General features: G+C 52.6%; 2 protein-coding genes across 3 annotated transcripts in view; one reads left to right on the top strand and one right to left on the bottom strand.

Annotated features, from left to right (window-relative positions):
- Positions 1 to 4833: 4833 nt before the first annotated feature.
- ISL2 (ISL LIM homeobox 2) lies at positions 4834 to 7833 on the top strand. The gene is made up of 6 exons (XM_074549527.1): positions 4834 to 5010; positions 5996 to 6185; positions 6378 to 6637; positions 6748 to 7031; positions 7117 to 7287; positions 7419 to 7833. Exons 1-6 carry the CDS (start codon positions 4953 to 4955, stop codon positions 7533 to 7535), a joined length of 1080 nt encoding a protein of 359 aa, XP_074405628.1. The 5' UTR covers positions 4834 to 4952; the 3' UTR covers positions 7536 to 7833.
- Positions 7834 to 9719: 1886 nt separating this feature from the next.
- The window catches only part of SCAPER (S-phase cyclin A associated protein in the ER), a 135777-nt gene continuing 132142 nt past the window's right edge, over positions 9720 to 13354 (bottom strand). For both annotated transcript variants that reach the window (XM_074549526.1, XM_074549525.1), the window contains exons 31-32: positions 11721 to 11772; positions 9720 to 10168 (exon numbers count right to left, since the gene is read on the bottom strand). In XM_074549526.1, the coding sequence (XP_074405627.1) occupies positions 10074 to 10168; positions 11721 to 11772 (147 nt within the window). In that variant the 3' untranslated portion in view covers positions 9720 to 10073. The remainder of the gene's footprint in view (positions 10169 to 11720; positions 11773 to 13354) is intronic.

Here is a 13354-nt window from a genome sequence, read left to right on the forward strand (position 1 = left end):
ACCAGTCGAGTAAGAAGGAAGCCTGGGGGTAACATCAGTCTGCATATTCCTCAAGAACAAGATCACACGAGAAGTTCAAGAAACCCTTTCTACCAAGCTCACAGGCAAGATGGGACCCTCATAACTTTCTGAAAGCAAATGCTCAGGTTACCTTGGAAGGCAACTTGTCCTGCCCAGGAGTGATGGTGATTTGTGGAGGACAAGAGAAACAATGCTGGTGAGAAGAGCTCTGCTGCCCTCTCAGTGCAGACCCCTGGATGGGGTTTTATAACCTGCCAACCTCCTTCTGCCATGCAGCTCACCTTGTTGTTAATGGCAGATATGTGTAAAATTCTCTGACAGGTTATACCAGCAATATTTGGGGTAGCTGTGGTTTTTTGCCCATTACACTGCGGGTAAGGAATCCAGATGCCACTGTATTCCCACTCACACCTGCCCAAGCCATTCCTGCAGCAGCAGGAACAGTCACTCCAGGGGAAAAGCTCTTTCCCTGCCTCTAAGGACTTTTCAAGGAAAGTTGCTTTTTCCTTTTTTCTTTCTGTTTCAGCTCAGTCAATAGCACTTTTGTGTGAGCACAGAGCTGCAGCAGGCCTTGTTTTCAGTGTTTTGGAACCTGCTTGATTTTTGATATTTTCATTGATGTTTTTATTGCAGAGCCCATTAGGGAGGAGAACCTTCTGGTGAGTTACCTGCCATTTCTAGCACCTGGTGACAAAGGCTAACATACCTCCTGCTTGCCCTGTCACAAAGTCTAAGATGAAGTCTACAAAGTCCGCAATTTACCTGTTGCCTTTAATCCTGCAGATAACAGCATAACGAGACCCAGTGTCTGGGGGTTGAACCTAAACTATACACTTAGGTGTCCATTCCAGTGAAAGTAGTTAACAGGCAGGATGTGAGAGCAAGGCAGCCTCTCCTGCACTGGCAGGTGACACCAAGACCAGATGCATCTCTGGAAGAGATGGCTGAGGTCAACCATAAATTAACAGGCTCATTTTGAGAGAAAAAAGAATGATTCTGTGTCCAATTGCATGGTCTGGTATGAAGGAGACCAGAGGAGATGGGCCAATAAGTCTTTTCTGCACTCACGAACTTTCTGAATCTTTCTTATCCGGAGGGGAAAAATGGCAAGGGCTCCCTTTGCCATGTTACCATGGCTGACTCTTAATCACTAGCAGGGCTGGCAGTAGCTGTTGTGCAACACCACTTTCCCCAGCGCTGGGCCCTGTTCCCCTGCAATGCTCCCAACCCCTGCTGGTCTCAGAAGAATTGAGCCCAAAGCTCCACATAGCAATTCAAATGCATCACCAGACATTAGGCCACCGGGTTAACCACTGTTTAATTTCGTCACATTTGTTTGTGAGTTATGTACGTGCCTTTCTTTTGTCAACATCTCCTTTTAGAAAGGATATTGATTTTGTTTTCAAAGGCTCTCGAAAATAAAATGAATGACTACATTCTAAGGAAGAGTCATTTTCTCAACAGCTGTAAATAATTTATTGTTCGCAACCCACCCAGATCAAAAGATACTTCATCAACTGATGTGGCAAAATCTGGTGCAAGCTGCATTTCTATTATCTCAGATCCAATTAACCATTTGGAGCAGACTAAAACATAACTAGATCAATCCAGAATCAGATTAATATCCAATCCATAATCACATTAATCACAATCTGTCCATAATTAGCCATCAGATAATCCCATTGGACAGGAGGTGACATGCAGTATCCCATTATCTCATTAATTATCTATTTTCAGTATCAGACATTGTGCCCAAACACAAGGAAATGTTTTTTAAAGGAAAATGGATAGGGAATTCTCATTTTGCTACATCTTTCCCATCGAAGCTCCCAGTGTCTCAGTCTTGGAGTTTTACAACATTTCTTTGTTTTGTCATATTCTGCTAGGACCAAGGGACATTTTTTGAGAGACATCATCTTTTTAATAAAATATGACCATCTTAGGAAGATGGATAAATAAAACATTTGTTTCATGTGAAGAAGTTTGTGAAAGAAAGAAAACTCTTCATCAAAGGTTTTAATGGTAACATGATAACAATAGCTTTGCAATGCTAAATCTTATTGCAGATGGTTCCTGTCCTTTTTTGTAATGTAAGTGAAATTGCGTTCCATCTGTTTTAATTTTATAATGGACTTAATCCATGGTTGGCTCTGAAAGAATCAGCATTTACTGCCTTTGCAATCTGCTGCAAACAAAAAAAAAAAAATTGTTACCATTTCCCCCTTCTAGAGGGAACTTGTACATCTATTTGGGAGCAAACCCCAGAGCTGCTCTGTAGAGAGCGGGGAGCACCTTCAGGCAGCCCCAGCCCGTGGCCAGCAGCCCCTGCCAGCTCTCAAACCCAACCAGGGCTGGAATCTCTGGCACTGGGTGGAGGAGAGTGAGGAGTGATCAGTGTGGCAGGAGAGATTGCACTTGGCTCTGACTAGAAAATGCTTCCAGCCCTTCCAAGTTACCTGAACACAGTGGTCCAGAGGTGCCTCCTGGACTGAATTATTCCATCATTTTATGATGTGCTTTCCCTTACCCTCCCTCAGATGAACCAACAATTAACCTGTTTGTAAAACATGCGGTATCAAGCTGGCTCAATGCCTCATGGCATTACCTGCAGTCATTTTAAAGCTTTTTGTATATCACATAGAGGAGATGCAGGGCTTTCAACACTTTCCTAGCAAGTCTTTTTTTTTTTGTTTTTCTACTAAACTGCCTGTGCAGCACTGCTATCCTGTTCCTACCTGCCTTGTTGTGAAGAGAGTCCAGTCCAACCACACCTGCCTGGTGTGAGCACGTTGCTGCGTTCAGATACAGGTGTGACTGCAGCACAGCTTTGCATAGGTTTGAAAAAGATTGGTTGGTTCAGCTGTAACTTTACAAATTCCTAAACTGGTGGGAGGTTTGGGACAGCAGACAGGATCCTGCCCTCGAGTGGGAAAAGGGTGATGCAACACAGAGCATCCCTGCCAAGCTGCTGTATTCTTAGACATGTCTCATTCTCCTATCACTCCGACATTTTTGCATTTTATTGTTAACACATGAAGATACTGACTCACCCAGGAACCTGAATTCTGGCTCAGGCTGAAGTCACCCTCCTGTACCCTCTTTTCTGCAGGTGACCAGGCACGGACCTGTGGTGCCCCACAGTGCTGTAGAGGTTCCCATCACCCATCCCTCGGAGTGACCCCAGTTTGAAGAACTGACCAAACTTTTCCAAATGCCTTCATATCTCTCACCCCCCACCCAGCTCTGCCGCTGGCCAGCGAGCCGCGCTAGCGGCAGGCAGCAGTCAGAGCACAGCCCTCGGCAGGGTACACAGGCAGGAACACACGGGCTCACCCTGCCCTGAGGATGTCACTGCTGCACCGCCCCTCTGCACCTCCGCACACGCAGGGGCAGGCAGGGACACCAAACTCCCCTGGTGACATGCGTGCCTGCTGAAGCGGGTGCTTCAAATGCCATCCACCCTCCTTTCCCCGCAGCTGTGGTACAAATTTAAGAGCTTGCTTTCAACATTTGGGGCCCTCAAAGGGGTAGCAGGGGCTGTGACCAGGCTGGGAGAGCGGGTCAAATAGTGAAGCACTTTATCCAAAGAGTCTTCTCCCCCTCCCCATCTTCTGGGGCTTCATACCTGCAGGGTGCCTGACTCCCGCAAGAGACAAGTGCTTCAGCTGGAAAACCCATCCCGCCTCCCTCCTCTGAGGAAAACGAGCGCAGCCTGCCCTTCCTGAGCCAACATCTAAAGTCATCATGTCCTCCCCGAGCCATATAGGTTGGCAAATGCCTGTCAAATTCCACGTATAAAATTAAAAAGGTGATTACATGGAAGTGAAGGAAAGGACCAAAGCCCCAAGACAGCAGCAATCTCAATGCCCGCATATTTAAGCCTTCCTGGACCTTATGAGACACTCGCGTTGCTGTGCTGCAAAGTCTTTGGGAATTTAACGCTGAGTCAAAGGCCACGGAAGTGCTTTCCGTATTTTTCTGCTAATGCACGGGAAGCCCATGGTGGCTGGGGGGAAAGAAGGAAGAAAAAAGCAACAGGAGAGGTTCGGCTGCGGGAACAGCATGGAACCAGGCGCATGAAAATGCGGTAAAATACTGTTTTTCTCCTCTAATTTCAACTCGTCACAGGGCTGCTGCCCGGGACGGCCGCCCCGACGATGCGATCGGTTCTGTTCGGGTCCGTAGGGGCGGCTCTCCCGCACACGGGCCTCAGCAGGGAACTGCTCCGCGGGTCCGCAGCTTCGAGCCGGCGTCCACTGCGCAGCCCCTTCCCGTCTGCCGCGGAGATGCGCCTGTGCGCAGCGCCGGAACTGTCCCGCCGAGCCCGCCCGCGGGCACCTGCCAGCGGCACGCCGAAACGTGGGGGAAAGAACAACGAAATTAAATGCAAAAGAGACGAGAAAGACAAGGAAGGGGGAAATTAAAGGAGAAAAAATTAGGCGAACTAAAAGTCAAGTAGAATAACAGGGAAAACAGAGGAGGGAAAAAAGCTACAATGCATCTCCTTCTCCTCGGGCTGCCGATGCCGCCGTTCCCCGAGCGCGCAGGGCCGAGGCGCAGCACGGCGGGCGGGGCAGAGGGTCCCGGAGCGCGGGGCGCGGGGCAGCTTCTCCCGCGGGCGCGGGGCCGCGCGTCCCGTCAGTGCCGGCGTCGTGCGGCTTCGGACCGGGTCCCGCGGGGCGTGCGCCCCGCTCCGCGCCCGCCGCGCGCCCATTGTTCGGCAGCGCCAATCCGCGGGCTCTCCCCTCGGCCGCCAATCGCCTCCGGGGGCCGCGCGGTGAGGTCAGAGCCTCTGCGCGCTGACATCACGGCGCGGCCCGGCGGGGCGGGCCCGGGGGGGCGGGCGCGGCCCCCGCCCCGCGCCGCGCGGGTAGTGGTGGAGCGGCGGCTCCGCATCCCGCATCGCTGCCGGTGCGCAGGGGGCCGCCCGCATGGTGGACATCCTCCTCCCGCGGCCGCTCCCGGGCGCCATGGGGGAGCCCTCCAAGAGTAAGTGCGCGCAGCGCAGCGGAACGCGGGGCCGGGGCGGGCGGGCGTGCGCGGGACCCTGCGGGTCGAGCTCCGCGCCGCCGCTGCCGTCGGGTGGACCGGCGGCCCCGGGCGCGCTGACAGCGCCGGGAAGGGCTGCGGCCCCACGGAGGGCGCGGGCGGCTGCGGGCTCGGCCCGTGTCAACTCCGGTGCCGCTATTCCCGTTCGTGCCCAGCGCTTCCCGGCCCCTCTGTCCTTTCTGCTGTCCGTGCCGCTGAGCTCATTTCTTTCGACTGATTCCATTTCTTTCTCTGCTGCCCTCTGCTCTTCCTTTATTTCTTTCTTTCTTTGGTCGTGTTACCGTTTTTCTTTCTTTATTTCTTTCGTGTTTGTCTTTTTTAAAAATTCTCTTTTCGTTAAAAAAATTATTTTCTTTCTGTTCTTGTTTAGTTTTATTTCTCTTTCTATCTCTTTGATTCCATGTCTCTTACTGTTTTCATTTGTCCATGTTCCCATTTTAATCGTCTCTGGGTTTTCGATGCTTTTGTATCTCCTTCCGTCATTCTGTTTTAATTTCTTTTTCCTTTCTTCCTTCCTTTCTTCTTTCTTTGTTTCTTTCCTTATTTCTTTCAAGTTTTCATCAACCGTTGTTTTAATGGTTTTGTATCTCTGCTTTTATATTTCTTTTCCAAAATTCTGCTTTTACGTCTCTGTCTTTCTGCATTTATTTGCCTTGCTCAAGCTTCTGTCTTTTTTTTCTTTCTCTCTTTCTTTTTTTTTTTTTCCTTTTTCCTGGCCGTATTAATTTGTGTCCTTTCATGTTTCCATCCTTTCTGTCCGTGTGTCTGTCTTTATTTCTCTTTCTTCCTCTTTTGGAAAAAAACCAAAAAAATCAGAATAAGAAAAAAGGATGATGTGTAAAAAAGAAAAAGTGCTTTTCCCTCATTGCTGACCTCTGCTCTGGCACACTGCTGGCTCTGACCGTACCCCGCTCGCTCCCGGCAGGGCGGCCGGGGCTGGCCCTGTGCGCGGGCTGCGGGGGCCGCATCCAGGACCCCTTCCTGCTGCGGGTGTCGCCGGACCTGGAGTGGCACGTCGCCTGCCTCAAGTGCGCCGAGTGCGGGCAGCCCCTGGACGAGACCTGCACATGCTTCCTGCGCGACGGCAAGGCCTACTGCAAACGGGATTACAGCAGGTGACCCCGAATGTGCCGGCGCTCGTTAGAAAAAAAATAACCTAGACCCGAAAAAGCACAAAAGCCCCTTAAACTCCCCGAATTTCCCCCAACGAAAGCCCGACTCTGGGCCGCTGCCCGGCCCCGCGGCACCGCCTGGAGCCGCCCCGATGGCGCGGCCGCGGGCCCTGACGGCGCGTCGCATCCCCGCAGGCTCTTCGGCATCAAGTGCGCCCAGTGCCGGGCGGCGTTCAGCAGCAGCGACCTGGTGATGCGCGCCCGCGACCACGTCTACCACCTGGAGTGCTTCCGCTGCGCCGCCTGCGGCCGCCAGCTCCTGCCCGGCGACCAGTTCTGCCTGCGGGAGCGCGACCTGCTCTGCCGCGCCGACCACGGGCCGCCCCCCGACGGCACCGCCGCCCGCGGACCGCGCAGCCCCGCGCTGCCGCCGGCCGCCGCCGCGCACCTCGCAGGTACCGGCTCCCCGGCGGGGCGGGCGGCGGGGCGGGGAGGGTGTCGGGAGGGCTGCGGCGGGCGAGCGGGCGGCGGCGCTGACGGTGCGCGCCCTCCCCGCCCGTCGCAGAGCCGGTGCCCGGGCGGCCGCCCGCCCCGCGGCCGCCGGCGCACAAGGCGGCGGAGAAGACCACCCGCGTGCGGACGGTGCTGAACGAGAAGCAGCTGCACACGCTGCGGACCTGCTACGCCGCCAACCCGCGCCCCGACGCCCTGATGAAGGAGCAGCTCGTGGAAATGACGGGGCTCAGTCCCCGCGTCATCCGCGTCTGGTTCCAGAACAAGCGCTGCAAGGACAAGAAAAAGTCCATTCTCATGAAGCAGCTCCAGCAGCAGCAGCACAGCGACAAGACGGTGAGCGCCCGTCCTCCCCGGCGGGGAGGGAGATGTGGGTGGGGGGCTCGGGCGGCAGTCGCGCTGAATCCCCGTGTGCCCGCAGAGCCTGCAGGGCCTCACCGGGACTCCGCTCGTGGCCGGCAGCCCCATCCGCCACGAGAGCGCCGTGCAGGGCACCGCCGTGGAGGTCCAGACCTACCAGCCGCCCTGGAAGGCGCTCAGCGAGTTCGCCCTGCAGAGCGACCTGGAGCAGCCCGCCGCCTTCCAGCAGCTGGTGAGCCGCGCCGGGCCGTCCGTGGGACCGCAGGGGACGGGCAGATGCCGGCCCGCCGGGCCCGGCTGCTGAGGGAGGGGGACGGGGCAGGGGGCGACCGCGCCAAGCCCTCACCGCCGCTGCTCCCCCAGGTCTCCTTCTCCGAGTCCGGCTCCTTGGGCACCTCCTCCGGCAGCGACGTGACCTCGCTGTCCTCCCAGCTCCCCGACACCCCCAACAGCATGGTACCCAGCCCGGCCGAGACGTGAAGCGGCCGGTCCGCCCCGCCGCGGGACCTCCGCATGCCTGCGCTCCCTGCATGAGACACCCGGCCCCGGGCCGCTCCCAGAGCGCCGGACAAACGCCTTTGTTTTTTAATTATTCTTATTTAAAAACAAACAAAAAATATGTTACTGTCGGCCAAAAAAGCACCGGGATCCTCGCTGCCTTCACCAGACCGGAGAGAGAGCCCCCGCCCTGGTTTTTTTCGTGGTTTTGGTTTGGTTTTTTTTCTGCCCTGCGGATTTCGGTGTTTCTTTTCCCCAAAGAAAATCGGATTTCCCCGCCGAAGCCCGGCACAGTGACAGGCTTCCTCGCCCGCTATTTGAGCTGGGGACGGTTTTTCTTTCCTTTTTGAAAGGGAAAAATAAATAGTAAAAACAAAATCTACAAAATGGGGAGAGACTCCTCCGGCGTGCGGCCGCGGAGCTGGCCTGGACCTTCCTCCGCGGAGCCGCGCCGTCCAGCCTCATCTCACACCGATGCCTCACTCGGGCCACGCTGCCCGGACCCCCACGATCGCTGGAAAAAAGGGACACGGGAACGAGACTTTTTAACGGGAAAACCAGTACTAATAATGTTAAGTTATCAATGGACGAAGGACGGATTGTTTGCGCCTTTAACGATCAAAAGTAAGTTATTGTTATTTATTGTCAGAGTCAGCGGTTGAATAGTGGGATTAAATATTTTGGACTTAATAAAAAAAAAAAAAAAAAGAAAACAAAAATGGTTTTAAACGAAAAGACCAAAACGAACTAAAAAAAGTCCCGTAAGGGTGGCGAAGGGGCACCCCAGGTGCCGAGCGGCGCTGCCATACGGATCGGGAGCGGAACAGAGCGGGTCGGGACGGGCACAGCCCCGGCTTCTCCCGCACGGCCTCACCGCACGGCGCTAATCGGCTTTCAGAACCGGGGCCGCTTATTTATAGCCGGGGAGGCGGAGCGCAGGTTTCCCTTTCGGAGTAGCCCCCAGGCTCGCCCGGCCGTGCCCGCACCTGCCGCGGTGCGGGGCCGCCTCGCCTCCTCCCGGGGGTGGCGGGGCTGGGCGGCGGGGCTCCCCCGGGGCGGCGAGGCGAGTCCTACATTCAGCTTCTCCATCCCCCCGTCCAGACCCAGGCGGCGACTCCTTATCTGCCTCTGGCATCACCTGGGAGCGCGGCAGGGCCGCTCCAGCTCCCGCGCCCTCCCCCTTACCCGCGCGGGACCGCTCAGGGCCAGCTCCCCGTGGGACCGCAGGCCCGGCCAAGCTCAAGCCACGGCGAGCCGCTCCCTTACCCTACCCCCGGGCAGCGGGGCGAGAGCCAGGCCCCTACCGGAGCCCTCCGGGCTGCAGGGTATGGGCAGCGCTGCGCCGCGACGGCTCCACCACCCCGACAGACTGCGCAGCGAGTACAGGGACCGGGCTCCCAAGGCGAGCTGCCCTCGCGAGGCACGGAGCGGCGCGGGCTGCGGGCCCGCCTCAGCCCGGGGCTGCTCTGCACCGCCGGGACGAGCTGTCCCGGCTGGGGACAGGTGGGGATGGGCATCCTGCCGCCCTCCCAGCCCCGCCGCGAGGCCCCCGCCGTTACCTGGTTCCGTCTGGGTCGGGCTGGAACTCGGCGCGTTCTCTCGGGGCCGGGCTGGAGCTCGGCGTGTGGCTCGCCTCAGGCCCGCGTCGGGCCGGGCCGGGCCGGGCCGGGCAGCTAAGGGCGGCGCTGGGGCCGCCGAGAAGGGACCGTTCCGCTGCCGGTGGCGATCACGGTGCTGGTCCTCGCTCGGGCACCGGTCTCGGTCCCCGTCCTGCCCGGGCCGAGCTGCCGGTGCCCGCGGGCCGGGATCGGCACAGCGCAGGGCAGGGCCGGGCCGCCGCGCGCCCCCTCAGCGCCGCCGCGCGCGGGAGCGGCCCCGGGCGGAGGCGGCGCGCGGAGCCCCCGCGCGCACGGAGCCGTGAGGGCTCCGCGGGCCCCGCTCGATCCGAGGAGGCGTTAAAAATGCATGAGCTCTAAAATATCTGTCCTAGGTGACGTATCCCCAATCACCCAAAAAATTATAAGCAAACTTTCCCCGCGGCCAGATCTGACGAATTACTTTGATTTGATTCCGATTGACTCTTGATTACTGAGAAAAACATCTTATGAGGGTTTTTTTCTCTCTTTCTGAACCGTGTTGCTTATGGTAACTCAAACATACTGATGATTTTAACACAGGAATCACACAAGACAGAATAAGTTATTTTATTACAAGATATATAGAACATATTTTCTCTATTTGCAACCTTATTTCAGCAGTTCTGCAGTGCAAGTCCCACCACAGGGCAGAAAACACCAAAATCATGACATTGGATACAAGAACGAAATAAACTCAAATTATCAAAATTACAAAACAGAACCTGGAAGTATCTACAGTACTTATATAAATAGTGCAAATTATATATCTATAGGATAAGTATTTAGAGTATCAAAACCATTTTGGAACAGCGTTTTCAAGAAGGTAGTCAGCAGGAACTGGTCAGTGTGACGATGTTAGGGATTTAAAAGCTAAATACAACTCTTATTTTTTCAAGAAGAACTGTCGAGCTTCTTCCCAGGACTGCCGGGGGAATCTGTTGGAGAGCTCAAGATAATCTTGAGAACTGAAAAATTTTTCTGTTGAAGACAGAACATAAAATTACCAAGTTATTCCCTCTTAAGATAAGAACGCAGTAAAACAAGAATAATGAATGTGCAGCCAATTTGGGTGATTCACTCCCCTCCCCCTATCCAAATCTCCTCAGACCGTGGGGTGACTCTTCTGTGGAGCTCAGGGCATCTACGCTTGGCTCTAATGAGTAAAGGCTTCCATGTGTTGGCTGCTCAGGCTCTCTGCCCTGTGCAGAGAACATTTTACATCTTTGCACACTTCATGTTCTCGGGCACACCACTCAGCCTCGTTATACTCTGGGCAGCCTCAGTGGCATTTTCTGCTCAGCAGTTTCTTTTTTTTACTACAAAGGGCTGCAGAAGAGTTGTGTTCCTGACTCCCCAGAGCTCAGAGCACAAGCACAAATGCAGCTTTCACTCCTGAGAGTGTGCAGTGACGTGGACAGGACTTCACTGTGCCAGGTTGGAGGGTCTGACCCTCCACGCAGCACCCAACTGCGAAGTTTGTGCTTTCAGGTTTTATTCTCATCAGTGTTAGTATTCCCATTGTTTTGGGGGACACCATCCTTCACATTCAAGTGATATAAGAGATAAAAATAATCCTGCCTACACTATTACTAAGTTAACTTTTTTGCAACTGGGGAATGTTTAGAAATCACATTCAAATGTTACCACGTTTTTGTTTAAAAGTTCCTCCAGTTTGAATAGCAAAAATAAAAAGCAAGTTTTCCACTTGGATTTTAGATGTTTCTTGAGAAGAATCTCATGGAAATACAATCCTGGAAAGTTGGTGCTGCAGACACTGCACGAGTCTGCTTCAGACTGAGATGTCTGATGTTGACAGTAAAAATGTCCATAAAGTTACTTTCATTTTATAATTTATTTTTAAACGAAAACTTGATGCTTTAGACCTAGAACCACTCACCTCCTAGCAAATGCTGAGGAAATGGTGGTGGATTTCCGCTTATGAGGGAGAAATGACCGTCCAAGCGTTGCATTTTATGCACAATTTCGAGACCAGATGCTGATCAACACTTGAATTTCAGATGGGTTTAGCAAGTAACAGCCATCTCAGCTGAGAATCTTTCAAATGTTTAGCCTAGAAAGGTTGACTGCATTTAAAATAATATTTATAATAACTGAGGAGGGAAAAAAATCCCAACTCTTCTGCAAACTGACAGACTTTAAAGGACAATTACAGGACTATTTTAGAGATTTTTGGCTCCCTGAGTGTATTGGCATGGCTGTGTAGCTTCTGCAACCTAAAGCTTTTGAAGGCAGCCTTTGTGTCAGCTAATTAAATATGTGCAGGTACAGTATCACATTTAAGACACAACACCACAGAGCATTGAATAAAGATTAACAGCCTGAATCCCGGACAGAGGAGCAGTGGGCTGGAACACACGGATGTGCAGGTCAGGATGTGAGGCAGGGAGCCCACCCCAAACTGTACATTTACTGTATTCCTTCTCAGCCACACCCATTCAAGGAACTTAAATCACAGTATCTACACATTTTGCTACCCAGTTGTTACTCTGTTACACTGCAGGGAACGTACCCCTCTGCTGAGATAACTGATTTTCCATTTGGCCTGAGCTCTGTGCAAAATCCTGTGGGGGAAAACAAACAAAAAAAGACATCAGGTTTTCAGATCTTACATCTGAGGAATTAAAACAACATTCAAAAGTCTTCACAGTCATTAAAAAATACTAATACTTCATGTAATCTGTAAATTAACAAACTCTGGCTTGTTTTCTACATATCATAACACAGCACTATCAGCATTTAAATTCTGTAATTTACAGTGGATTTTTACACATTTATTTATATCTGTTTTCAAAAAATATATTTTTAGTGAATGTCTTCCTGGGAAATAGTTATTATTATGATTTTTATTTAGCCATTTAACCATAGCAATGCTTCTGTAAAACAAATGGTGTTTCAGACTTTTGCTCCCGACTCCAAATACACTCTTACAAAATTCATGACTGATCCCAATTTCAATGGCTGTGCTTCCCAGCAACCTGGGAGCCTGAGGTGCTGATCTCCTGGGAGAAGGTGGAGTTGCTGCCCAGCGCTGCTGGCCCTGGCAGCCAGCTGTGCCCCCAGCTGTGCCCCCAGCACTGAGCACTGTGTGATCCCGCTGCTGTGGGGTGTTGGGGTGCAGCATTCTCGGAGCCAGCACGGACACCGACCTGGCCTGGAACCAGCCAGCTCCCCACTACAGATCCTGCCCTTTGCTGCAGTCTCCACCCAGGAGAATACTGAAGAAGGGATTACCCGAGATAAGATACAGCACGGCAAATCGTGGATACTCCTGAATGTTTCTACTTATTCCTGCACATCTCCAAACAGAAGTAACAAAAATAAACAGGCTGATGCAAACTTCAGCTGATGGAAATAAATCTATCGGTAGGGAGAGCGCTGTAAAATGCAGAAATGCTCTTCCTTTGATTTTGGCTGCACATTTAACACACTGTATTTAAGTGTTATATTCGTACACACCACCAAACTTTTACGCAAACAGGATTTCTTTTGGCGTTCCCTGGCAAAGGAAGAATCTCATTTTCTAGTCACAGGCCAACATTTAACAGTCTTTCCCAAACCTTCTACCGAAGCAAATGAGAGATTTGCTTGACAAACAGCAGCGAGTTGAAATAGAAGCAGAGCAGTGAGTCCCTCCTGCGTGCGCGGGATCTCTGCATTCCTTGGGTCCTGCCAGCACCGCGCTCCGTGTGTGCGGGTGCAACATCGGGACTGCACTTTAAAACGGGCAAAATACAGAAGGACCACCGAAGCCAGCAGCGCCAGGACACTTCACAGCTCTTCCATATTTTAACAGAACACCTTTTTTTAAAAGCCTGCAGGCATAGTACACAAACTTGCCACCTGGGATATAACTAACTGGAAATCGTATTAGTAACGCTGACCCTTATAAATGTACTTACGTCTTACCGTAGCTACTGGGGATTTTAGTGCCATTCCATCTCTCACAGAACAGAAATCAACGTAAACAACCTTAATTATTCATATAGGGAACATTCTCCTCCACTCTCCTGTTTTTTAGCTGAAAAAACCCCAAACCAAACTTGCCACACTTACTAATAATGCTTAAATTATATTTTTCAGTTTCACTATAAGAAAGCCACAGAAGATGAATTATAGTTGTGTAATTAACCAGGAGTTCATTAC

Source organism: Zonotrichia albicollis, chromosome 11 (genome assembly GCF_047830755.1).
Source record: "Zonotrichia albicollis isolate bZonAlb1 chromosome 11, bZonAlb1.hap1, whole genome shotgun sequence".
NCBI classification, from domain to species: domain Eukaryota; kingdom Metazoa; phylum Chordata; class Aves; order Passeriformes; family Passerellidae; genus Zonotrichia; species Zonotrichia albicollis.

What these genes read in the sequence shown, in the direction of transcription:
- ISL2 (XM_074549527.1), top strand. Translation starts at nt 4,953, where the DNA reads ATGGTGGACATCCTCCTCCCGCGGCCGCTCCCGGGCGCCATGGGGGAG. An exon ending in TGCAAACGGGATTACAGCAG is followed by an intron (nt 6,186 to 6,377) that starts GTGACCCCGAAT and finishes GCATCCCCGCAG; the next exon opens with GCTCTTCGGCATCAAGTGCG. An exon ending in CCGCCGCCTTCCAGCAGCTG is followed by an intron (nt 7,288 to 7,418) that starts GTGAGCCGCGCC and finishes CTGCTCCCCCAG; the next exon opens with GTCTCCTTCTCCGAGTCCGG.